We start from the raw sequence: 25,931 nt of genomic DNA, 5'->3' as shown, positions 1-25,931 counted from the left end.
ACACTAGGAAAGAGCAGCTTCTTCAGAATTACCTCCTGATAATTTTCTAGAAGTCCACAAGCACTGGTGTCCTGGAAGGTGTCATGAGAATAGATAACAAAACACAAAAGATTACACTGCTGCCTCATGAACTTGATATAAAGCAAAATTACAGGGGATTCCAGTAAATAATTCCTTAACTTCCTCCTCTGAAAGGTAATGGGAATGGCTGCGCCCTTCAGATTGGATGGGATTCATCAGTGTCTTGTCTCTGATGTCAAAAGAGGCTGGTCACACAGCACAGCTCCCCTTCCCTCAACCACACTGCTGTCCCTCTCACACACTCAGGAAGACAAATGGAATTAAACAATCTGTAAACATATTCTTCCAGCTCAGGAAGGTCAAGGGGTTTGCAAGTTTATTTCAAGAAACAAGAGGAATTTAGCCCTTTATTGAACACAGCATCCAGCACCAAAGGATGGTGAGCTCCTCTGAGGAAGGAGGTCCCTTACCCCAGGGCAGGGCTGCCAGGGGGTAAAGTGTGTGCATGGCCAGGCCAGGGCTGGAGCTCCAGCCCAGATTTACACCAGTGTAAAGGAAAGCACTCCCCAGCCCACTATTTACATTATTCAGGCCAAGGAAAAAATGCAGTGGCAGCTGTGAACAGCCCTGATAGGAGGATCTTCATGCAGGGGTTTAGTTTGTTGTTGCAGCTGACTCTCTGCATCTCCTTTATCTTTTTTTTTTTTCCCTCCTTTCAGAGATGGTTGACCTTAAATGCAAAAGGATAACGTGGGTCAGGAGGAGTGTTTATTATGTATGAGTTATTTTCTTTCATGTTAGCAAAATCCTTTTGTAGAAGTTGGCAGAAGTCCCTGTTACAGCTAAATTTTGGACCCATGGGTGATCTGGAATTTAAGATTATTTATGTCTCAGTATAAAAAAAGCAGTGGAAAGGAAGCAAATTCAAAGAAAATAATCAGAGCACAGCTGAGGTCTGTAGCTTTACTTGTTTAAAGCATTCGAGTCTATCACTGCCCTCGTCTTCACTGTTTCAGTGGTTTGAGCATTTGTAGAAATTACACAGCACACTATTTCAGTGTTGTTGCACAAGGCAAGGAGCATGAAGCACTTTATAGATTCCCAAAATTGATTTGCACAGTAGAACTCCTGTGTGCAGGTGTGCTGACATTACCTGCAACTCCTGTTGCACTTTAACTTCTTGGCACTGCAGGCACAGAGAGCAACAGCAGGTGGGGAGCAAATCCTGCTGCTGCTGCTCCAGTCCCGTGTCCCCATCCCGTGGCTTGCACTGGGCTGGGTTTGCACGTGTTACCCACAGCCCACCTCTCTGAGTGTACTTTTACTCTGTTCCTGGGGTGACAGGCAGCCAGGCTCTGCAGTCCTCACCCACTCTGCTACGTGGTTCCCCAACAGATCACCCCTGGCTCCAGGGATCTGTTTGCACTGCAAAAAGGAACTGCTGAGTGTGAACCAGAGCTGAAGTTCAGCCCTGGTCTGCCAGTGGGGTCATTGCAGGGAAGATCATTCCAGAAGGGTGGGGCTGTAAAGAACATTTTTAGGAAAGGGTTATTTTTGTGTGCTTATTCCCAGAATGGTCCCAGGGTAAATCCATACTGGCTGTTTTTCTAAATCTCATTTACTCTTAATCACCATTCACAGAAAACTGAGGAAAAAAGTTCTCAAAATATTCAGAGAGCAGCTTTGCTTCTTGACCATGCTATTTCACAGCCATCTTCCAGCAAAGGTAAAGAGAAAACCACAGCCGTTCCTCATAAACATGCACAGGAGAAAACTCAAAACCTTGTACCATCAGAGTCAGGGGCCAACCCCAATGACAGGATAAGCTCTGCCCACACTTCTCCTTTGGCTGCTCATTTTTGCAGCAGACCTCTCTGCAGACAGACACCATTCCTTGATCCCATAGCCCACCCCTCCTGTGCACAGGGCAAGGAAGAAAGCAGCACCCCACAGCCCCTCCAAAGTGTGCCCCAGTGTCCTGGCTTGTAAAATCAGCATGTATTCTATTGCCATCTGTTGGAGGTTGGGCAGTTTTCTTATCTCTCCCAAGAACAATTTCTCCCTCCGGGGAGATCTCTTCTGTTAATGGCCATTGAATGTCTCACTGCATGACTGGTAAAGTTCCATCAGCCCATGGTGAGATGCTCCACCCAGAGGGAGGAGCCAAGCATTCCTACCTGCATAAAATCAGCATTTTTTGAGACACTGGCAGCCACTTCGCTGTATCCCCAGAGGAGCAGCTTCTTCTCTGCTGAATTCCCAGAGGAAGACCAGCCCCATCTACTACCAGACCTCCAGAGAAAACTCCACCCTTCTACAGATCCCTGCTTCAGCAGCATCTCATCTGCCCCTGCAGGAGGAGCAGCCACCATTTAGCTGGACTACTACCAAAACCCTGACTGATCAGGGTGTTAGGTTTCTGACTCCATCACTAGTTTTGTTAGTACTAATCACATTTTTTTAATTATTATTATTATTATTTTTTTTCCTAGTAAAGAACTGTTATTCCCATTCCATATCTTTTCCTGAGAGCCTTTTTTAAAAATTGTGGTAATTTGGAGGAAGGGGGTTTACCTTTTGCATTTCACAGGAGGCTTTTGCCTTCCTTCACAGACCCCTGTCTTTTCAAACCAAGACACCCAGCAGCCAGGGGTAGCTGCTCCTACTCAGCCCGAGGTTGAGAAGACCTGTCTCAGCTTTGAAGAACACATTTGAATGCACAGCAGTTTTCACTTTGAGGCGTCCTCCCCCTCCAGCACAGCAGACATTAAATATGTGCATATTTAATGCTCTGCCAGCTCTGCAGCCATCGGGTTGGATCAGCAAGGAGAACTCGCCTGAGTAATTCAGGTGTCTGTGGAATGTCAGAGCCTGCAGGTACAGCTAGGGTGACATTTTCAGAAGTATCTACATTTCTTAGGCTCTTCAAGCTCCATTGAAACTTGCTTGAGGTGAATTTGAACGGAACACAGGCCCCCAGATCTCTTTTGTATTTTAGGTTAGCTTCTATTCTTAAATTCTGTAATAAACAGACACTGCTTGGAAAGTTGGGAGCAAGTAGGAGTTTGGAGAGCATGGGCATAAATGAACAAAATTCCTTTGCACATTGAAAGTATATTTAATGTGGTGCTCAAGGTCACACAGCAAATCAATGGGCAAAACTGAAGCATAGCCCTGAGGGCATATTACTTGCAATCAGATGCAGGAGTAATTGAGTAATTGCACAGACTCAGAAGCAGCATTACATCAACTTAACATATGGCTGGAAAGGGGCTTGGGGAGCCTCAGTGATTTGCTGAAGGGGGGAGAGAGTCAAGAGCAGGGCTGGCATTAGATTTGAGCAGCTAATATCACACAGGTAACCTGGCACCAGGAAGTCTGCTGCTATTTATACTCCATAAAAATTCTGATTTTAGTGCCTTAGTTTCTGCTGCTGGAAACATAAGGAGTTCTCCACTTGAAGGACACATTTTGCTGACTGTGTTGGGAGACCCTGAGGTGAGAGACACCCAGTGACTTGGCTCTGGCACCTGGCAAGGCACTGCTGGGTAGGTGTGTCCCAGTGGGAACCTGCCCCTTGGCTGCTGAGCTTCCCCAGGAGCTGCTGGCCCAGCAGCATCCTCACCAGCCCCACCTGGCAACCACTTGCCTCTTATTTCAGCTGTCAAAATTCTATTTATGCTAGTGCAGTATTTCCTGTTTCCTAATTTGGATGGTTCCCTCAGTCATTTTTCCACTAAAATGCTTAAGCATTTTTTGAAAACATCTAAACAGGAAGAGGCCTGACCTCTCCTCCCTGAACATGGTGTGCTCCCTGCTCCTGGCAGCAGCAGATCACTCCTGTGCCAGCTGCTGCGGCGACTCCAGGACAGGCTGAGGGTGGATCCATACCTTGGGATGCACGTGGGCTCTGCCTGTGTGCGCTCATGGCTTGCCTTGAAAGGCTCAGCAGTCCTGGGATCCCAGGCAAAGCCCTTCCTATTCACACCCTGCTGACCCCCCAGTCCAGCTCACTGCCTGTGCAGAGGGATCCCAGGTTCTGCTCAGCTGCTCATCCCCCAAAAGGGAACAATGCCCACTGACTCCAGTGCTTTGATGTTGGGCCAGACACTTCAGGCAGACACTGGGCAGCTCCTCCCTGTGCACTTTCCCTGGCACAGAATGGCTTGAGGGGCTTTCCCACCTGGGGCATCCATCATCACTGCTCCTCACCTGGGAAAATGCAGCCCCTGGGACAGAGCCATCCCCATCCCTGCTTCCAGCAAAGGCCCCAGGGAGGAATTTCTCTTTCCCTGAGCTGGACAAGCTCTACACCCCAGGATTTGGGTCTGTGCTTGCACTCCCTTGCATTGGGATGCTGGATGAAGTGGGTGCATCCAGCCCAGCCCCACTGCAGGACCCAGGGACACTTTCGGGGTGCTGGGATGGGGGTCCCAGGGCACTGCCCACTGCCAGGCTCCAGCTCCCCTCTTTGGGAAGGCAGTGCTGCCCTCAGCAGACATCACAGCCCGGGGGTTTAGACAGACAAACACCCTGCTCATGACTGATGTTGAGTGGGGCAGCTCTGCAGCAGAGCCCAGAAGCAACGAGGAGGTAATTCCCTCACTGCTGGCAGCACAGAGTTCCCTGGCACTGCCACATCCCAGCTCTGGGGCACTGCACTCAGCCCTGGGTGAGTCTGTGCTGTATTGCCAACTAACAGGGGAGTGGGATAAATGGGAAAAAAGCTGTTCTGCCTTTTGGAGGTGGAGAAGCTAATGCACTTCATTTCCAGGAGTATCCACATAGTCCCAGGGAAGGAGAGAAGCAGTGAAAAAGCCTCTGCCAACCCCTCTGGCTGTGGGACAGCGAGGGTACCACCCTGCAGCCCCACTGCCCTGGCTCTCCTTGCAAGGGTTTAGTGGCCAGGCTCCAGATCCAGCTCCTTGCTGGTGCAAATCAAAAGCTGACATACATGAGGGTGACAGGACAGAAAAAGAGTGAAAAAAACCCAACAAGTAAAGGGAAACTTGGGGCCCTGCATATGTTTGTACCCACAGATTGCTCCTGCAGAGCTCTTGGGCGGCTGCCTGCCAGCACACCCTTATCTTCACCCTCTTCCAGAAGCCCTCAGTGTCTGGAAATCACATTCAGTACATGCAGTGGGACATATTTAACATACTAGTGTGGGGCCTTGCAGCAGTTTGGTCATGCTGCAGAATTAATCTGAGATTGGTGATAACTGCAGAAAATTAGATTTATGTTAATTTTTTTAACATTGGAGGTTTTTCTCAAAACATTGCTGTTCCAGGTCCCAGCTCTATCCTCCATCAGTGAATCTGTAATGCCACAGGAAGGAGCACTCTGGGGTGTCTTTGGGGCTTGGGCAGGTGGTCTCACCTGGCACTGGCTGCTTGGAGCAGGAGCCAGGTTGTGGCCACGTATTCATGGAATTCTGTGAGGCTTTACCACTTCCCCAGAGCTGGAACTGGCCTCCAGCCCCCAGCACAGCAAACCCTTCTCCTCCCAGCTCTGCTCAAGCACCTTCTGCTGTGCTGGCTGCTGCAGGGCATGGGAGTGACAGAGTGCTCAGCGTGCTCAGCCCTCGTTCTCTAAGGAAAGAGCAGCACCTGGAGCATTCCGGGAGACTCCTGACACTAAGGCACAGTCACTAACGAGCTAAGCAAGATTTGTAGATATTCTGGGCTGGTGCCAAGGAAGGGGGGAAAGGCAATCCCAGACAAAGGAAAGCAATGCTGTGTTATTGTTCAGGAAGATTCATGTGGTGAGCATTAACAGCAGCCAGTGGCTTGCAGCAATAGCCCATCCATCCTGTCTGTGGCAGGGAGCACACACTGCTGGTGCCTGGGCAGCACAGGGGCTGACAGCCAGGGCACCAGCTGCTATTCACACTTCTCCAGGCTCAGGGGTACAGTGGCTCCCCTCTGACACAGGGAGCACAGCCCTGCCTCCCCTCCCTCACTGCACTGTGCCCACCCAGCCTCCCTGTGCACAAGGAGCAGCTCTCCAGGCTGGACCAGCATCAGTATCCCTGCTCAGGCTGGGCAGAGCCTGAGCTCAAGATCAGAGAGAGCACAAGGAAAGCATCCCACTGTACTTCCCTGGCTGTGTTGTTTGTTTAGCCTTAGACTGGGAAAGCTGTGCTTGATCTTGGTGGCAAATGAAAGCCACAGAGTGATGCCATCATTAATTCAACAGCTACACTTCACCCAAGAGCTGCCTGGGTGCAGTGGGGGGGTGGCCTCACCAGTCTGGGTCTGTACATAAACCACTTCAAACAGGAGGCTTGAATGCTGTCATTGCTTTAGTCACTCAGCAAATGCTTCACACTTTTATACAATCCTAGTCTTTTAATAATATGCCAAGCTTTTACAGAGCTGTACCAAGTTCAGAAGATGACCTGCCTGTCCCATCACCAGCCTGCCCAAAGCTGACCACGTACATATTCTACCCCTGCTCAGCACAATGCTCAGTGGAAAAACACCCACAATTAATGCTCCCTGTGCTACGGAGCCAATTAAAGATTCAGCTTGGATGGGACAGGAAGTGCAGGGTCCAGCCTGGTTTCCTGTGTGCCTATAAATATCCACTGGGATGCTTTAGGCAGAGGTCAGCCCCAGGCAGCTGCAGGAGTGCTGGCCTCCTTTGCCTTGTGCTGGTGGAGTGACAAAACTTGTCCCCCTTAGAGCGAGAGCTTTGGGACACAGAGGGAGCTCCTGCTGCATCACCTGATGTTAATCAGTTTGACATTTGCTGCAGTGGGAGCAGGGCCACTGATACCTGCCAGGACAAGGGTCCCAGCAGGGTCACCTCCATGGGCTGGCACCATGTGAACCTCTCCTGTCACCTGTTGGTCTCTCAGACTTTACTGAGTGGCACATGAAAGGCAGAAATGTTTCCAAAATTGCTCTAGAAGACAAGAACAGACAAAAAAGATGCTATTTGTGTGCTTTGGTCCAGCAAAGGGACTTTAGGGAGCAGTTTTGGCCTGCCTAGGGTTGGTTGGTTGTGGGTCCCCAGCACAAGTGGCACTCCCAATCCCTGCAAACCCAAGCACACTGTGACATCTAGTGGCAAGTTACCCAGAGCCCAGGGAAAGCTGTGTCTGACAGCCCTTTCCCACAGCTCCCTACAGCCAGCCCACACAGGTTTGCTTTGTCACACACTCTTGAGGTGTCTCTGTGCACCTAAACCTGTATTTCTGTGTGACAGGAGTGCTGCATGCATGTGTGAGGAGGTGTGAGAGTATGACAGCTCCTTGCTTGGACGAGGTGTGCAGGTGACAGGGACCATATCTGGTGTGCAGCTTGGGCCACATGTGACATGGCTTCCACCCTGTGTCCCCCAGCAGTGACCAGGGCTGGTGTTTGACCAGCTCGGGGGGCATTGCCAACATTTCCCACAAGCCAGGGGCACACAGATCACAGAGGTGGAGCAGCAGACAGGGTACCCTGTACCCTCCTGCCCATTCACTTCCACCTCCTCCCCATCCTTTGGCAAGGTTTATTTAATATTTCATCCTTTTTTGCCGACGCAGTTCGATTTCCTGCACCACCATCAGTGACATATTCCATATTAGCTGAATAATGATACAGAAATTAAATCAATAGGTTTTTCCTAACAAGTAGAAAGACCCCATCATGCACGTCTGGGCAGCATGAGTCAGGGATGTCATCTGATTACTGGGCTGCTTTGTAAAAGAAGGGACAAACAGATACCAAATATGGGGAGTAAAACTGAGGAAAAAGGTCACATTTCAAGAACAGCCTCATCCCTGTGTGAGGGCTCAGAACTAGGCAGGAAAGTGGGAAACATCTGTGTGATGAGCACCAGCCTCTTCACACAAGCCCCCACCACAGACCTGCCCCCCACAAACTCCCTGCTGCTGCAGGATGATGGAAACAACAGCAAAGTCTGCAGTGTCGGAGCTCTGGGAAGCTGAAACCAGGGTGGGCAGCACCAATCCTGCTTCAGGTGCTTCAGGTCTCTGAGCAGGCTGAGATGTACGAGTGGTGGCCAGGCTCCAGTGCCAGAGGATGTCAGGCACCAAAGGAAAACCTCCTGAGCCTCCAGCAGGGCCTCTCCTTTGTATCTGCCTTTCATAAAGCTTTGTTTAATGCACAAAATGGATTCTATATGATTTATTCACCAGAGAAGCCAAGTTCCCTTCCCACACAAGCATTCCTTCCAAAAGCTCCAGGTCCTGCCTTTTCCCAGGAGCACTGAGGGAAGCAGGATGAGGTGGAGGAGGGATGGGAACCACAGGCAGTGTGTGTGCTCAGCAGCCCCCTGCTGCACAAGGCTTGCTGGACCAGTTTTTGGCAGGTGTCAGATTTTTTGGAGAGCCAGATTTTTGGCAGGTGTCAGATAATGTTAACCCTGGAAATGTGAACCCTGGAAATGGTGAACTTCAGAAGCCGAAACAGCAAATTTATACCAAAAAGAACAGCAAAAAACCCAAAAACATTCCCAGAAACCCCTCCCCATTTCTTAACAGCGCTCTGATTACAGGGCTGGTGCTGGGACGGGGGGACCTTGCTGCCAGCCAGAAGTGCTGACCCCAGCAGCTCCCTCGGCCCTGCACAGCCCTGGGGACAGTGGGACCTTGGCCCTGCTGCCCTCCTCAGCCTGGGCTCCATGCCTGGTGCCCTGGCAGCAGTGTCCCAGGGGATGAGCCCACAGAGGATGGTGGCTTCTGCCTGCCCAGCACCCTGTGGCACAGCAGTCGTGGCTAAGGGAGGGCTCTTCCCAATGTCACAGCAATCATGGCTAAGGGAGGGCTCTTCCCAATGTCACAGCAATCATGGCTAAGGGAGGGCTCTTCCCTGTGGCAGGGCCCTTCCTGACCTCCAGCCAGCACCCCTCTGGTCACTTCCCACAGTGTCCCTGCAGCAGCACCTCAGGGCAGAATGCTCTTATGGTGAATAGCTGCCAACACAACCCATTCCTCCTCATGACTTATGTCAACAACTTACTCATTTCCAAAACACGAGTCATTTTCTACCTTAAAAAGTACACCTCTGCTACTGCCTGGGAGACCTGTGTGAACCAGCAGATGGATGCTCAGCCCTGGCCTGAAATGCAGCAAACTAATTGTGTTTCTCCCCACTTCTTGTGCTCGGCACATTGCCAGGGTGACGCAGAGCAATGAGAAATAAATTGACTCGAAACTTGGCCAGAGAGCATCAGCAAACAGAGGGCTGAAAACTCAGCTTGATTTATTTTATAGAGAGGCAAAGGACAAGAAATGCAGTACTATTCCCAGCTGTGGTCCTGGCAAACTCTCTTGCAAGATCCGTGTGAGAGCAGAGCTGCTGGTGAGGCTGGGCAGCCTCCCCAGGGTCTGTCTGACATGGGAGTGCTGCTGGGAAGGGACCTGACACTAATTCCCTTTCTGAAAACATTCACTGCAACCCTTGCCTCTCCTGCCCAGAGAACACAAAGTGTTTTACATGAAGCAATAAAGTAAAGGCCACGTTCTGACACGCAGATGCTTAATACCCTCCTACAGAGCTGTCGGAGTTGCTGTAGGATTTTTTTGGCATTACAAAGCAAGCCCTTGGCAAAAGCAGGAGCTGGGGCTGGCCCAGTTGATGGCCAGAGAAATGCCAGGACTGCCCCAGCATGGGGCACCGGTTCTTGCTGTCGGGGAGCTCCAGCCCTGGCAGAGGGACCTGGGCACAGCAGGAATGGGGCAAGAGAGGCACCGAGGGTTGAGCCAGCTGAGACAGAAACCACCCTGGGGGGCACGGGAAGGACGTGGGGGCACAGCTGAGCATGGAGGCCTGGAGCAGCAGCACTGTCCCTCTCCAGCCCCTGCTCGTGCTGGGTGACAGCCACACACTGCTGCAGGCTCAGGCACCCACCAAAGGTCCCCTCTCACCTGCTTTCCTTCCAGAAAACAGATCAGTTTTGCTATTGCTTTTCTGGAAAAATGCATTATTGCTCAGGGTGACCTCCTCTGATGCTGGAGGCCTGATGTGCTGTCCCCACAGAGAGTGTGCCTGCTGCTGCTGTTTTCCCAGCTCTGCCACCCCACTTGGTCCCTATGGGAAAGCCACTCCCTGCCCTGGCCCTGCTCACACCACAGGGATGAGACTCCATGGGAGCACTGAAGGTCCTGGTGCTCCCCGGGGAGCAGCAGGGCTGGAGCCAGTCGGGTGGCACTGGGATGAGTGTCTGCCCCCCTCGAGAGGACAAACCTTTGCCAGGCAGGGACCTTCTGCCATGCTGCCAGGGACAGCTGTGCTGTGCCACTGGATGCCCACTGTGGGACTTGCAGAGGCTAAGTGCTAGATCTCAAAATTCCTAGAAATGAATTTTTTTTCTTTTAAATTCTAAGCAAAATACCTAATGGAATACCTTTCTGTTTTCTGGGAAATGACCCAAATAGAAGCAGCACATCCTAGGAGGGAACAGCCAGACCCACACCTTTGCTGTTCCCTCCTGAGTCCGTGCCTTGTTTTCTGGCTAAATTGCATTGTAGTTTGATTGCTGGTTTAAAAACCTTGAAGAAACAGAGTAACCCAGGAAAGAAAACAGACCTCCTCCTACCTTCCATGGGGAGAGGCAACTGCAGCGGGTCACTGTCCTGTGCAGAAGTTACTCCTGTGTCTCTGCAAGCGAGCGAGTCCTGCCTGGGGCAGCTGAACTCCAGCCCCATCTGCTCGGCTTTAAGCAGGACAGCTGAGATCCCACCCAGGACGGGGTGGAGAATCCTCCCTGGGAAAGAGCAGCTCGGTCACGGCTCCTCGCAGCCGCTGCGCGCATCCCGCCGGGCTCTGACACGGAGCCGCTTCCCCGCTCCCGCTCGCAATTCCGCCTCTCCGCTGCTATCGCCCGCCAGCACCTGCCGTGAGCCGGCCCAGGAACGGGCTGGGCCGTGCCAGGGGTGTGCGTGGCACGGCTCCACCGCGGAATGCTGGCGGGATAGGCACGGATAACAGCGTCTGACTCTGCGGCAGGATGGAGGGAAGGGAGCGCACAGAGGTACTCGAAGCGCTGCGGTGGCATCAGTGAGAAATCCTCGAGGAGCTGGAGCGGGGCCCAGCGCAGAGCTCGGTGCAGAGCACACCGTGGGTGCTGCCCGCAGACACACCCTGACACGGCTCCAGCTCTGCCGGAGGCCATGGGAAAAACCTGGTAAATCCAGCGCACCAGGACTCCTTTAGGCTGGAACGCTTTGGCACAGCACAGGTTATTTTCTTTAAAACAAAGCCTCCGTGGAGCTCATTCTGTCTGGAGCAGAGCGGTTTGAACGTCCCTGGCAGCCCCTGGGTGAGGTGGCCTGTTACATTCTGCTCAGGCCATGTTTTCCCATTCCCCGGGACCCCTGTGACTCTAGAGGATCGGTCATCCTGGTCTCCTCCTTCCAGCCCCAACGGGGTTGGTGGAGAGCCAAGAAGCCCTCCCTGTCCAGAGCCCAGATAAACCCCTGACCCTTCCTGTTCGTCCTCTTTCCCCCCCGCTCTTTCCCCTGGACATCACAGAATAAAGAGCTGGAAAACCACATCGGGGTGAGAGCCTCTCTTGAATCTTTGCCCATCTCCTGATGTTCCTCCCCTCAAGGCCGCGTATCTCTGGGCTAGGCTGATCATTTAGGGGCTGAGGGAGGGGGAAACGTCAGTGGCAGGGCCCTGCACACCGGGCAGGGTGTGTGGAAGGCATCGCCCACCTGCATGGCAGCTCACCCGAGTGCTCTGAGCTGGAGCTCCCTTGGCTGTGGGCAGGCAGAGGGTGCTACTGCTGAGCTTGGGCTTTAAGGTGTTTATTGCCCATCACAGGCTTTTATTCATTATTATTTTATGAACTTCCTCTTTGTGACTGAGCTGCCCAGCACCAGGAGCTCCCACAGCCCAGCCCTGAATCCTGCTGTCACAGCTCACACAGGGGACACTTGCACTTCCACTGCAGTGGAGAGATGGAGATGGAGGAGGCACGTAGGGTACGACAGCAGAGACACAGCTGGCATTGCTACCAGACCAGTGCTGGCCCTGGTCTGTGCTTTCAGCACTCACAGCACACACAGGATGCCTGACAAGGCACTGGTGATCATTGCTATTCACTCCGTGCCACTCACACCAGCTAACACGGTTAAACACTAATGAAGCAAAATATAAGAATATTCCAGGTGTTAATGTCTATGACACATATGATTAAAACTGAAATTTGCTACCACTGAGAAGGTTCCTGGTTGGAATTGACTTCTGTGGCATTGGAGGGGGACATTCAGACTCAGGTCCTGGTCACTCTGACCAGGGTGTGGTTAGGATAGTCACATCCCTTAACGTCTTGCATGGGTGTGGTGAGAACAGAAATTAGCTTTTGATGCCTTCTGAAATGGCATGTCTGAAGGAATAGGTTTTTCTGACTTCCTTTCCCAGAGGATATGGAGACACAAGGCTCACAGGGCACCCTCAGCAAAGGGGCCCAGCTGGCTGGGGTGGCAGTGCCTGGAGAAACCAGCACTCTGCAGGACCGTGGTCCCTGCATCACATTACCTAGCACAGAAATTGAGTAGAAAATACAAAAATTCCTCTTCAAAAGAGGAGCACAAAGTCCTGAAGCATTCCGAGTCACATCTCAGACACCATGAACACAATCTGGGGAGACCTGGCACTGCTGGCTCACCCGGGCAGGACAGCAGGACAGCAGGGCAGCAGGACAGCGGGGCAGCAGGACATCAGGACAACAGGGCAGCAGGACAGCAGGGCAGCAGGGCAGCAGGACATCAGGACAGCGGGGCAGCAGGACAGCAGGACAACAGGGCAGCAGGACAGCAGGACAACAGGGCAGCAGGACAGCAGGGCAGCGGGGCAGCAGGACAGCAGGGCAGCAGGACAGCAGGGCAGCGGGGCAGCAGGACAGCAGGACAGCAGGGCAGCAGGGCAGCAGGACAGCAGGACAGCAGTGCTGTGGCTGATGCTCTGTCTCTCTCTGCAGCCAGCCCCACTCGTGGCTCTGTCCCTCCATGTGACGCCGCTCCCCGGAGGCCGCCTGACCCCAGCTTCCTTCCCAGACTCTCTGAGCTGCCTGGCCCTCAGAGGAGCAGCACCACGGTATTTTTAGCCTGTTTACAAAGAGCAGAGATCCGTGTGCAGCTTGCAGCGAGGGAGCACAAGACATGCAGGCAGGGGCAGCTGGCAGTCATCTGGGCAGCAGCGTGGAGGGGGTTGGCCGGGGCAAAGGATGGCTCCAGAGATGGAAAGAGAGCCAGAAGGAGCACCAGGAAAAAAATCACCATTTTGCCTTTCCTTTAATTAGCATTTGATAAATTTCCTTTAATAAAAAATTAGTCAATTTTAAAGTCCTTCTTCTGGGACTCCTTCAAGTGCTGAGAGTTTCAGCACCCACCCAAGTGGCAACCCAGTGCAGAAGCACTACAGGCTCCTGCTGCTCCTCTCTCTGTCATTGTTGGACACCACATTGCCAGCAGGAATCACTGGGATCCACCAGCCGGATCTATTATGCAGTCTCCAATGGAAGCATTTCCACTGTAGCAATTTCTTTCCTGAACTGTGATGTTTGAGCTGAGGACAGCAGTCCAGGAGCAATGGCATCAGTTGTTGTCAATAGCAATCAGCTGAGCAATGGCATCAGTTGTTGTCAAAAAGCAGCCAACCTTTGCCAGCTCCTCCAGGAGGTCACCTGGAGTTGGTGCACACAAATCACATCAGCATTTGGGTGTCCTGTCACCTCACAGAATCTGTGGCAGACCAAGAAACAGCTGTATTACAGCTCCTGCACCTGGTGCAGGGTGGCAAATACCACCCACAGCTCTGTCCCTTTTACTTATAAAAACATGTCCATGCTGCATTTTCACAGCCCAGCTCAAAAGGCTCCCTGATGGTGCTGAGCCTTCTCCACACCATCTGGAGTGAAGAGCTGCAATTTGAGTTCTGGCTGTTGTTTTGCAGAAGAAAGAGACCATCCACCTGGCATAACTTGTGTGACTCAGCTCCTCAGTAATGGCCATGCCTGACACTCCTCCTGACCAACACATGATGAAACCCCCACTGCTTCCAGAGGATTGTAGTGCTGGTCTGCTGGGATGGGCTCCAGAGATGCCAGCAGTGACTGGGTTTGTGCTGCTCTTCAGCCCAGCTCAAAAGCCCAGAGGCATGACCAGCACACTCAAATTAAATCTAGGATTTTCAAAGTGGTCTGAGGACCTTGGAGGCACAAAAATCATACATCTTGTACACAAAAGCAATTCCCAACATCCTGTTCCCCCACAGAAATCCCCAGTTAATCTGACAGCCTCTTTGCTCCATCCTAGTTGTGAACTGAAAGACAACCTCAGCCCAAAGGGTAACTTGGCTCTTGCTTTGACAGGGGAACAGTGATGTTTACAATAACAATCCAGCCCCTTGGCACCTCTGAAAGGTCTGCTTATAACAAGTGAACTGGGCTCAGGGAAAAGAGAAAATTCCTTTACTCATTTTGAACTCTCTCTCAGGGATGCGGAGAGGGACACCCATCTGGCCAGAATCAAAACGCTGCTACAAAACCCCCTGTCTCCACCAGATGAACACAAGCCCCAGGAGGAAAGATCTGTACTCAGCCCACCGAGCTGCTTGGAAGAAAAAGAATCTAGAAAGCCATTTTCAGTGACTGGAGCAGTTATTACTCCTGCCCTGGCAGGGATGCTGCCAGATCCCTGCTGGGCACCATGAAGCTGAGAGCAGGAACAGCTCAGGCGCTGTGTGCAGTGCTCACCATGGGGCCCTGCACAACCCTGACCTGCCACCCCCAGCCACCTCCATCCCACGCAGCCCCAGGCTCTGCTCTGCACACTCTGCACATGCTAATGCACAGCTGGAGAGCTCGGGGTGCAAGGCTTGGGGAAAGGTGGCTGGACACAGAGAAGGATTATTCCTGACACCCTAGAAAGGCTTCCTGAAAAACCACGCAGGTTCAAGTTGACAAGTTTCTTTAAACACAAAAAAATGAAGGTTTAAAAGTGACTCAGGTCACTTTTGGGCACTGTGGTGTTGGGCACTGCGAGGCTGACTGACACTGTCATGTTTTAAAGTGTCTACAAAACTCCAGATAAACAAAAAGTACAAAATGTAATTCCATATAAATCTGAGTATTTCCAGCTCTGAGTACAAATCATCAGCTCAAAATACCCACATGGTCCCACCAGTGAAAAAGCAGCCTGGCAGGGGCAGCTCTTTGGTGAGGCAGAAAATACAGCAACATTAAAGGAGCGCCAAAAAAGTAAATGTATTTTCCTTCCTTGATCAAGGCCGTAGCCCCATTGCCTGAATCGCAGCAGTGTGGGGTTACAGCTGCCCTTGGACTGACCTGCAAGGCGCTTTTCCCTGGCCGTTCTCCAGAAGCCGTCCCAGGCCCAGCTGGTGGAGCCCCCGGGGTGGTCGCTGAGGCATCTCCTGAGCTGGGGCCTCGCCCGCGCCGCCGTCCTCATCCTCACCACACCGACCCTGGCACCGGGCACAGGCAGGGCCAGAGCAAACCCATTCTCTCAGCTCCTGCCTCCGAAGCTGCCCCGCAGCAGCTCCAGCCCAGGAGAAGCCTGCAGGTCACTCCTGCCCATGGCTGTGGCACAGCAGCCCCCGGCAGGTCCCAGCACGGAGCTCAGCCCGGCCCAGGCTCCCACCTCCTGTAAACACAGCTGTGCCTCGACAGGGAGGATAAATAAGGAGCTAAGGAGAGAGGCCACGCACATCCCGGGAGCTCTGCACCTCTGCATTCCCAGCCCCTGCGTCAGCTGTCTGCACACAGCTCCTATCACACAGGCTGGCTTTGCTTGGGCTTGGGGTTTTTATTTTGGGTCACTTTGAATGGGGCAGCTTGCTCTAGAACCAGCATAGGATGTTTCTCCTGTCTTAGGGGATTTACCTGAGCGATCGCTTCGTGCATAGACCATTCTGTTTGAAAAGGACTTGGATTAAACATTCTCCAAAGAGAAACTCCATTCCAAAGGCACTTCTTGAAGCAGCAATGGGGATATAAAAATCCTCTGCCACTTAGCTGTTCAGTTACATGCCTGGAAATAGTGCTCACACAAGTATGTGTTCTTCCCCAGCACATGCAACCATTAAATTCAGGTTTCCTCCCCATTTGGGATGTGAGAATGAAACATCTTTACAGTGGAAGTGTGTATGTACAAAGAGCAAATACCTGACTCCTAGCTCAGCACTGGTGAGGCTCCTTGGCAAAACCAGTCCTGAAAAAGAACAACAGTCAATGGGGAGGTGACTTGAATGGCAGGTGGTTGCAGGTGGCAGCTGGTGTTACATGTCACACATCCACCACTTCTAGTGCTGGCAGCAGGCTTGGGTCAGTATCTCACAGTCCCAGTGGTGTTTACTGAGGTGAGTTCAGCACACAGGACACTTCCCAAGCACACACATCACTGCCACACAGCTGCCACTGCCACACACATGTCCCTGACAAACACGTGTCAGTGCCACACTCACCACTACCCCAGCTGGTACATCACCAGCCCCCACAGCTCCATGGATGCTCCTCACCGAGCACATCCTGCACCCAGGAGAGGTCTGAGAGCACCCTGGGAGTCCAAAGCTGATTCCTTTTGTTGGAGACTGATGCTGCAAGCCTGCATCCTGATTAAGACAACTTAATTAACGTCCCCCAGAGGAAGGAAACCCATGGCTGACAGGCACAGTGGCTGCTCTGAGCTGTGAGCTGCAGCACTGAGCATCCCCTCCTCAGAGTCCTGGGGGACCAGGAACCTCCTCAGAGACCTGCAGAGCACACCTGGTAGCTCTCAGCCACACATGATGCATTTGAGACAACAAACTGACATGCAGGACTGGTTTTTTTCCTGTAACACCTGAAGTTAGTATCAGGATGAGGAGAAAGCATTAAGGAAATGTTTCCATTACAAAAAGTTCTTTGGGTTTGGACAAATGCAATCCCCAGCTCTCGCTGCAGGAGTACCCAGGCCATGCAAGCAGCCATTCCTCACTCCTCCTTGACTTGTCCCTTGGGAAGTGCTCGGGGCAGGAAGCTTGTCCTGCACAGGGTGACACATCCATGGCCACCACATCCAGGATGCATCACAGGGAATTACACTTTCACAAGGATGAGACTTAACATGACAAAGGCATTTAGGTTTGAAAAAATTGCATAAATCCCCATTGCTGCTTAATAAATTACACCTGAGCACAATGGAAGAGGCTGTTTTCCACCCCAGTGCCCAGTGAGTGTCACGGGGGGACATGGGGACAAACTGAACCCTGTAAGGGCCAAGCAGAGCTCCTTGGCAGGGCCATGGCAGCTGGGGACATCACAGCCTTGGACGTGGCTGCTGCTCAGGAGAAGGGAAAAGCCCATGAGAAGCTTGGATTGAGAGAGCAAAGTAACAATATTATGCTCATTTTTGTTCATTTTGGGACATTAAATGCTTAATCCTTTTAATGTCACCTTCCACTGTAGTTATGCTACCAAAACCCAGAGCATTTTGGTTCTGAAAGCAGTGAAATGCACTCTGTCCTCCTGCAGAGCTGTGCTGCCAGCCTGGTGCCAGGGCAGTGCAGTCGCCCTTGTGCTGATGAGAAAAGGGCTGTGGCTTTGGGGAGGCAGGAGGGAGCCAGCAGAGGCACAGTGGGCACGGCTGCCCTGCCTCCTCCAGGGCACTGTGCTCTCCCTGTGCTCTCCCTGTGCTGCTGCCTGTCCCAGCTGGCACCTTCCATGGGGACAGCAAGGATGAGCCCCAGGTCTGGTGCCCCTCGGAGCACAGACTCATCCTGCTTCATTTCACTTTTCACCTGATGAGCCCAGTGAGCCTGTGGCCATCACCTACAATCTCACGGAGCTGTCGCAGCTGTGAAGAGGAAAATCTGTTTCATCAAGCCAAAAACATCAAGAATGAATAGTCAGGCTGTTCATAGAAAGGAGTTAAAGTACCTCCTGTTGTTTCCCAGACACAGCCCTTAAACATGAGGCGTGCTAAAAATAAAGCTGTGCTAGGAAAAAGCAGCAAAGAGCTCCACATTCCTAGAAGCTTCTCATACTCACATCTCCGCCTTGGGACTCCTGTGAGGCCCGAAACATTTCCCGAAACATCAGGCCATTTCAAGATGAAGCAAACATCCTCCCTCAGTTTCAGTAATTTCAGTTGGCATTTTTAATTATCCAGAATGGTAAAACAACATACTTAAAAAAAAAAAAAAAAAAGGAAAAAAAAGCTAGCAACTAATCATTAGGGTTCCTGCAAAAATAATCTGAATATGTCCATAGCATTAAAGACCATAAAACAACTGTTTTAAAGCACAATTTAGCATTTCCCTTGTGGAGAACTGAAGTGTTTGGGCATCTGGATTTCATCTGCACCTGAAGAGACCGTGGGTGTGATGTTTTAACTGCTGGCTGCAGCTGGTAACCATGTGTTTGGATACTGCCACTCTCTCTCAGGAAGATTTAAAGGAGTGTGTGATCATGTGCATGCTGTTAAAAAAAGATAAAGAACAACCTTAACAGCTGAGGTTGAACTCGAGTCATTCTTTTGCCCAAGAAGACAACTTTATTAGCCAGCACAGAGGAGTATTTATTCAGAGTAAAATAAAAATGGATGGTTTGAAGATAAGCAGCTTATCAGTGAGCCAAAGGCCTCTGGCAGCACTCACAGCACGCTGTTAGAGCGAGCCCAGGGGTGTCCTGTGCTTCTGCCATGGCAGGGCTGGGTGCCAGAACATGCTGAAAGTCTGGAGGAAAACGCATTTCTGATTTTTCTTTACATGCAGAATTCAGCCATTTCAACTGCTAGAAACCAAGATGAGAGATTTCCTTCCCCTCTAGTCTAGGAGCTAAAGGCATCGTGTCCCAGGAGAGGCCATGCCAAGGGGGAGGTTTCCCTGGCAGAGGGAGGCTGTAACTCAGTCAGGGGTGCCCAGTTAATGCCCACTCTCAGAGCAAACCTGCTGTTGCTGTGCACAGCACCAGTTGCAGCCCCACTGTGGAAAAAGCAGCCCAGGTCACTCTCAGCCCCAGCCACGTCCCTCTGTTACAAATAGCAACACAGAGGTCACTTCTTCCCTGCTCCAAAGGAGCTTTCAACCACGATTTTAAGATTATTTGTACAAGGCAGGACAAACAGCACTGTGTGACTGCAGACAGGTACATTGGCAGTCATTTCCTTGGGCAAGTCCTCTGTCCCTTGTGAGGGACTGGCACTTCCCATCCTCTGGGCTGCTCTGGGTGGTGGGAAGGGCTGGGGGACTGCACCCAGCCGTGTGTCCTGCTCTGGATGCATTGCTCCCCAAAACCAGCAGAGCAGGCAGCAGCAGAGGGGCCAGGGAGCTGTGGTAGCTCCCACAGGGTCCTGGCAGGGCAGCCTGGGCAGTGCTCACACACAGCCACTGCTCCCCTTGCCAGGGTGAGAGACCTGCAGGGCTCAGGGAGAGAGAACCGAGGTACCAGGGCTGCATCACAGCCCTGCCAGCTTGGCAGCTGGGCAGGGAGAGCTCCCAGCAGGGACCTGCTTTAGCTTTGCCCTAAGGATCACACAGCCTGGAGCAGCAGCTGTGCAGAAATGGAGCCCTGCACAGGCCCAAGCCAGGGCTGGTAAAATGAGGGCTGGGCTGTCTGTGTGAGAAGAGCTTGCCAAGCTCATCTCCCTGCCCCAGGATGAGCTCCCACAGCTGAGCTGCAGGGAGCAAACACTCAGCTGCTCCTGTAACCTCCCTGATTCCTCCTTCCTTCACTCAGGAAAGTTTACATTACACGTTACATTCCAGGAACATGCAGAACCTGGAAATAGTGCAGCTATTTGTAGTTCATACAGAAAAAAAAAAAAAGTTATTTAATACCTTTAAAAATTGTGTAAATCGATGGTGATCCTATAATGGAACACTCTGCAGCCAAGGTACTAATTTATGGACACCTGGTTGCTCATCAATTCTGATTTTTAAATCAGCTTGTTATTCTGACACCCTTAAGCTATGGATTTTCTTTTAAATTATAACTGCCACATAGCCTCGCTTATTTGAAATTTTGGTCTTCCATAATTGTTCTCTGGAACATATGAAACTTCCACACCAGGAGAACAGCAGACAGCCTTCCAATAAGGCTGGGAGCCCGTGCCAGCACAGGGATTTTCACGCTATTTTAAGCATTTACAAGTTGTCTCAAGCCTTAAACGATAAAAACATCAAGTAGTGAGAGTGCACTGAACTCAATATTTTGCTGTTGAGGCAGCCTAGTGGGAACATGCTAGAGCAAACATTTGAATGTAAGCACCAGCTGGAGGCACTTCCTCCAGCTCTGCCACCAGGAGTTAGTGGTGAGAACAGAAGCCCTGGGCGTGAGCAGGAGCTGCTGCCCTAGAAGGAAAGGTATTAGCTCTGGGAGGTGCTGAGGGAACACAGAGCCACATCAATGACAGCAGCGGGGCTGAAGGTGGCAATAGACGACTTAAAAGGACCAGGGTTTGTGGGAACAATTTAGAATCTTCTTTAAGGAAGATTCTGCTAAGCCTCAGTCATTAATGAAAACTTGTTGGAGCAGGTTGACTTCATCACCCTGCCAAGGGCAGGGTTTGTGGGGAGGGGAGGTGCCCAGAGTTAGCAAAGCCCAGCACATCTTCCCCTGCTTGATTTACACACATCCTGGCAGGCTCAGGAGATTCACAAGAACTCCTGTGTGTGACAGAAGCCCAGCCAGACCAGGCACAGGGGGCACCCAGAGGTGTTTGGTGCCAGCAGGAGCAGCTGGCCAAGGACACACCACACCTGGCCTGGCTCTGGGGACACCCTGGAGGTGTTGAGAGTGGCTCTGGGCTCCAGCAGGGCCAGATCCCAGCTGAGCAGCCCTGGTGAGTGCAGGGAATGTGTCCTGCCAAGCCCAGAAATGCAGTGCTGCAGGCACTCAGGCTTTGCTGGCTTTCAGGAGCAGCTGCAGGCACAATGATAAACTGATGTAGTGCTCACCAGCCCCACAGCAGCAGTTCTGCCCTTCAGGAATGGCTGGTGACACACTGGGGAGAGGCTGTGCCCCGCAGAGCTGCTCCACAAAGTCATGAGGGAGTCACCTGCTAAAAAAACTCCAGCACCTTTTTAATAAAAAGTGATTGTAAAATAAGATTTTAAGAATGAAGGCATGTTTTCCAGTAATCTACAAACATTATTCATAGCCAAATAGCAGGGAAGAGTCCAGGGCTGAAGGAGGGATTTTATTTTTAAAATAAGATGCACTCAGTTTCTCGTGAAGTCCTCTGAAAGGAAAATATTGTGCAAAAAACCCCAACACACTTCAGTGTTCAGAGTCTCAGAACAATATATTTATAAGCATATACCAGGCTAAAAATTGGCAGCTTAAGAGGATCACATCTCTGAAGACAGAGAATGAAGAGCCAAGCAGCACACTGTTAGAGTCTGAAAGAAATACTCCCTTTGAATAAAATTCTGTTGTTGTATGCGTGGGAGCTGGAGAGGATAGGACAGCAGTCTCGTATTTCTTCAGGGAACACAGGCATCTGAATGAAATAATGGATGATACTCTAAGTGAGAATCATATTTCAAACAAACATGTAAGTGACAAGTGTTACTTCAACATGTCTAGTTTTGTATCTGTTTAAAGGGCTGTTAGGAAATCTCTCTAAAAATGCTGGATTTTTTTTACTCCAGCAACACTTGCCATCAGCGTGAGCCGCAGCAACTGGGAAGGAGGCTCTGAGTGTGATGTTTATCTTCGTATTTTGTTGACACACTCTGATTTGAAAAAATATGTTCCAATAATTACAGTGACTAGAGACCAGTGATGTGCTAATTAAATATTGTGAGGAGTGACCCAAAGCCTTGCTGTGCCATCAAATCCCACTGCAACATGTTTTTTAGTTTAAACAGCACGTCCTAGGCACAAGAGCCCACAAAGTGTGAAACCCACCTTCGCCTCTCATGAGCAAATGTGGTGTTGAAGGTAATGCCTGAGCCAGATCCACCTTCCAGGAGCAAAGCCAGGCTCAGCCTTTCCTCTGGAGCTGTTTCCACTGGGGCTGTGCAGGGCTTGCTGCCAGCAGGAGCACAGCAGCAGCTCAGCCCAGCCGTGCTCACACGGTCTGCAGGGCTGCCCCAGCCTGCCCAGAGGAAAGCCAAGGTGCTGCTGGGTCAGTACTGAGCAGGGATGTCTGCACCAGCCCTGCAGAGGTGGGAAAGGCTCCCCAGGGCCAGTGCAAGGTGCAGCTGCAGCCTGGGGGCACACCCCAGGGATGCTCCAGCCCCCAGTGTCCTTGGAAATGCTCCCAGATCAAGCAGCTGGCCCAGAGTATTGTCTAGCTTGGATAAAAGTTAGCAAATAGATTTGAAAATAGCCTTAGAATGGTCCTGAGATGCGTTCAGTTCTTCACAGGCTTCTGCCTTTCAGCAAAGCCCACCTGGAACAAACCAGGGGTGCAGAATTCAGCATTAATAACGGGTCATCTCTAAGGTGGGGATCAAGGCAAACTGGGGCTCCCTTGCTCCAGAACCAACCCCTGCAATACAGACAAGGAACATTCAAGTTTTCAGGCAGAACTCTAGAACTGGGGCTAGAGCTGTGACTCCTTTTGCAAACACATTGCTTGGATTAACACAATCTGTTCCTGCTTATCAAGAAATTTTGAGTTTTTTTTTTTTGTGTGTGGTTTTTTTTGTTTTGTTTTGTTTGTTTGTTTTTTTTTTCACACAAGATATTTAATAATACTCCCTGGAAGTTACAGGGACATTTGTGGAGGAGCTGGTGACTCAGAGGGAGCTGGTGTGATGCAGGGACCCCCACAAGCAGGACCTGCAGCTGACCCAGACTGGATTCAGTTCAGTCAGCAGCACACACAGGCCCATGTCCCCAGTATTGGTCACTACCTGCAAAGGTGATGAAAACTCTAGAAGCAAAAGCAAGAAAACTCTAGGAGAGCTGGGGAGATTATCAGGAGTCATGTCTGTTTACTGGGCTGGTTAAACAACCTTCCAGTTTTGGTGTGAGAATTTGCTTTCAAAAATATGTTTTGGCCAAAGTTTAAGTGCCTCTGGTGGCTGGCACATAAAATTAATAATGGAGATGATGGTAAGGAGATGCAGAGTTGAAAAAGGGCACCAAAGTGTAACAGTAAGGGTAATTTAGGTCTCACACAAAGCATCCTGGGTTGTATGGATAACTGTATATTTTTAACACCTATGGTTAGATTTCTTCTAGTAGATGTGCTGAATTAGAAATACATGTGCATCTGGATTATCAAGTCCAACCACTGACCCAGCACTGACAAGCCCATCACTAAACCATGTCCCCAAGTGCCACATCTGTGTGATACAAAACCATATGTGGGGAGCATCCCTGGCTTACAGGCAAGAGGGGACTGCCACCCATCCAAATAGATCCCAGATAAAATATGGGGGAAATCATGGCTCTGGGGCAGAGCCTATAGTGCCTGTAGAGCCTTGGTGGGGGGGGAAATGAGCAGTTATTTTCCTGTCAAGATTAATCTTGGGTTTGTTAGTTGTTACAGAGGAAATGAACACAGAGCTGAAGTGCAACCACAGCCAGTGAACTGTCACCAATCAACCTAAAATAAATACCACATTAATGTCTGAGGCTGGAACATGCTGTGGAGTGTTTTGTAACCCTATCTGTGAGCTCAGGGAGCCTCCTGCATACTGCAAATTTTGCCTAAAGCTCCTCTCTTGGTCTGGCAGCAGAGCTGTTTGCATTGGCATCTCTGCCCCTCTTCAAGGTCCCAGTGTGAGGGAGAAAAGCAGCTGAAAATGGAGAAGTTGAAATCACACCCCTCTTATGAGATCCCCAGAGGTCCCATTCTCACTCTTCAGAGCAAAGAGCAGCAGATTTTGGTGTGAAAGATGCTTATAACATCTCTAACACATTCCTGGTGGGAGCTGGAACACATTTTTTACAACTGCCCTGTAGCAGGACTGAGTATCTATTTGTCTGAAGGTTTTTTCTCACTCTGTCCTTCTCTATGTTGTCTGTTTTCCTGTAGCAGAACCAAACCCTAATCCTCAAAGGATATGAGAACTTCAGGACCAAAGTGCTTTCCTGTCTCATGCAGGTCTCAGTTTGAGCTGACAAACATCCCGAAAATACCAGAAACATCTGGGGTGTTCACCCAGAGAGAAACAGATTGGGAAAAGCTGAGAGCAGCCCCCAGCTGCCAGCAGCACACCTCATGCAAATCATGGCTACAGAGGCTGGAAAGGATCAGCTGGTCCCTTTTATAAGCAAAAGGTTTCAGGCTCTTGGAATTCTTCACCTTTCCTGATGCTATCTCAGCCTAAAACTGCACCTCTGGCCCTGCCTGTGGGTCACAACAGACTTGGGAAAGGCAGTGGTGGAAACACTGGTTTCCAGAGGATGGTGAGTATCTTAAAAGGTGGCTGCCATTAAATAACCCAGAAATGGCCAGAAAAGAGATCAGTTTATCAGGTGCTGCACACTTGCAATTCCCCTGGTATCGACTTACAAAGCATGTGGGGGCTTCAGTGGTGCTCTGGGTTGTACTTTTCCCCTTATCCTTCTGTGCTCTGCTCCCAGGTGTTTGTGCACACCAGCAGCTCAGCAATGTGCCTTTCATGGAGGGGAAATCCTTCCCTGAAGTCTCTGCTTAACCAGGGGACAAAGAGAAACTGGGTGGAAAGCAGGGAGGGAGGTGTCTGGGGGGGTCCAAAGCAGCAGCTCAGCACTGCCCACACCCTGTGCAGCTCTCCAGCAGGGACCTGAAAAGAAATGCCTTTTCCTCAATTACTGCTGAAAACCCTTGTGCACCCTACAAGGGAATTTTCCTGGGAAGTTTTATTGTCTGCTATCAAATGGTATCAGTAACTCTCCACAAACCAGCCCAAACCCAGGGATATAGAAAGTGCATGAACAGATTTTGGTAGAGGCAGTAATTTACATATCTGGACACATCTGGGTCATGAAAGACTCAGCCTTTGATCCATTTAACACAGCCCCTGCAGGAAAGGGAGAATACACCAGTGAGTACAGACTCTCCAAGCTGACAAGCACCCACAAATCTGTAGATTTTGGTTGACATTTGCCTGCCCCCTCCAGCCTGGGAACAGCACAGCAGAGCCAACCCTGGTACTTCCTGACACTTCTGTACTGTACCCCAAAATGGGACAAAGTGGATATACTTATTGAACACCTGTAGATAGACGGGCCTTTAGAGAAGGGCGTTCTACTCCAGGATTTAAGGGCTAACTTAATTTTTAATCTTTATTTCTAAAAATAGGGAAGTTACAAGTATTATTAAATTAGAGATTTGCATTTCTTGAGTCCAACAAAAATTAAAATACAGCTGGCTTGAACAGTCTTACAATAAGAGGAAGTCACTTGTTTCATACAAACTACTTAAAATCAGAGAAGCAAATGAAGCTTAAAGTTAGCCTATCCCTTCAGCTTGCACACGGGCTGCACCAGAAGCAGTTAAGGACCCCAAGTGAAATGCAAACCCGCTTCCACAAAAGGCTACTGCAATTCCTTCCACGAGGTATTTCTGTGTTAAAAAAGCATACTGAACAAATCAGAATGTCCTAAACTTGTAAAGAATTTGTGTTCCCCTAAAAACATCACTGTGGTGCAGACCTCATTGGAGATTCAACACAGAAAGGAATTTTCATTTCTGGCAGTTTAAAGCAAAGCTTTGTGGTTTGGATGACTAAAATATTTGCAGAGAACCCTGAAGGACCATCTCTGACACAGCAAGCTTGTCACAAGTTAGACTGACTTGCTCTCAACTTCCCTGCTCTCAACTTCCTGCCCTGTGGGATCCAGTTAGGACAACCTCAGGATGACAAAATTTGACATTTCAAAACATAAGCAAAGGGCAATTCCAAGAGAGCAGTAGTTTATATAGTGGTCTGCACTTTGCACATCAAGTGTTTTATTCAGTAAAACCCAACACTGAGCTCCCCATCCATGTGCAGGGAGCAGCA

At 50.5% G+C, this 25,931-nt stretch overlaps 1 protein-coding gene across 9 annotated transcripts in view; it reads right to left on the bottom strand.

The window, feature by feature from the left end:
* Nucleotides 1-15,569, bottom strand: part of LOC110469665 (rho GTPase-activating protein 7) — a 58,688-nt gene extending 43,119 nt beyond the window's left edge. For 4 of the 9 annotated variants that reach the window (XR_014958286.1, XR_014958287.1, XR_014958284.1 and 1 more), the window contains exon 1: nucleotides 15,331-15,568. Coding sequence is in view for 4 of the 9 variants with exons in the window: in XM_085591182.1 (XP_085447308.1) it covers nucleotides 15,331-15,451 (121 nt within the window). In the remaining 5 variants the exon portion in view is untranslated. Of the gene's footprint in view, nucleotides 1-10,565; nucleotides 10,886-15,330 lie in introns of those variants that run through there. The other 5 variants (XR_014958285.1, XM_085591183.1, XM_085591186.1 and 2 more) reach the window with 4 other exon arrangements.
* Nucleotides 15,570-25,931: the final 10,362 nt, after the last annotated feature.

The sequence above is a fragment of the Lonchura striata genome, chromosome 13 (assembly GCF_050655825.1).
Source record: "Lonchura striata isolate lonStrDom1 chromosome 13, ASM5065582v1, whole genome shotgun sequence".
Lineage (NCBI taxonomy): Eukaryota > Metazoa > Chordata > Aves > Passeriformes > Estrildidae > Lonchura > Lonchura striata.
This window is presented reverse-complemented; position numbering and strand designations above follow the sequence as displayed.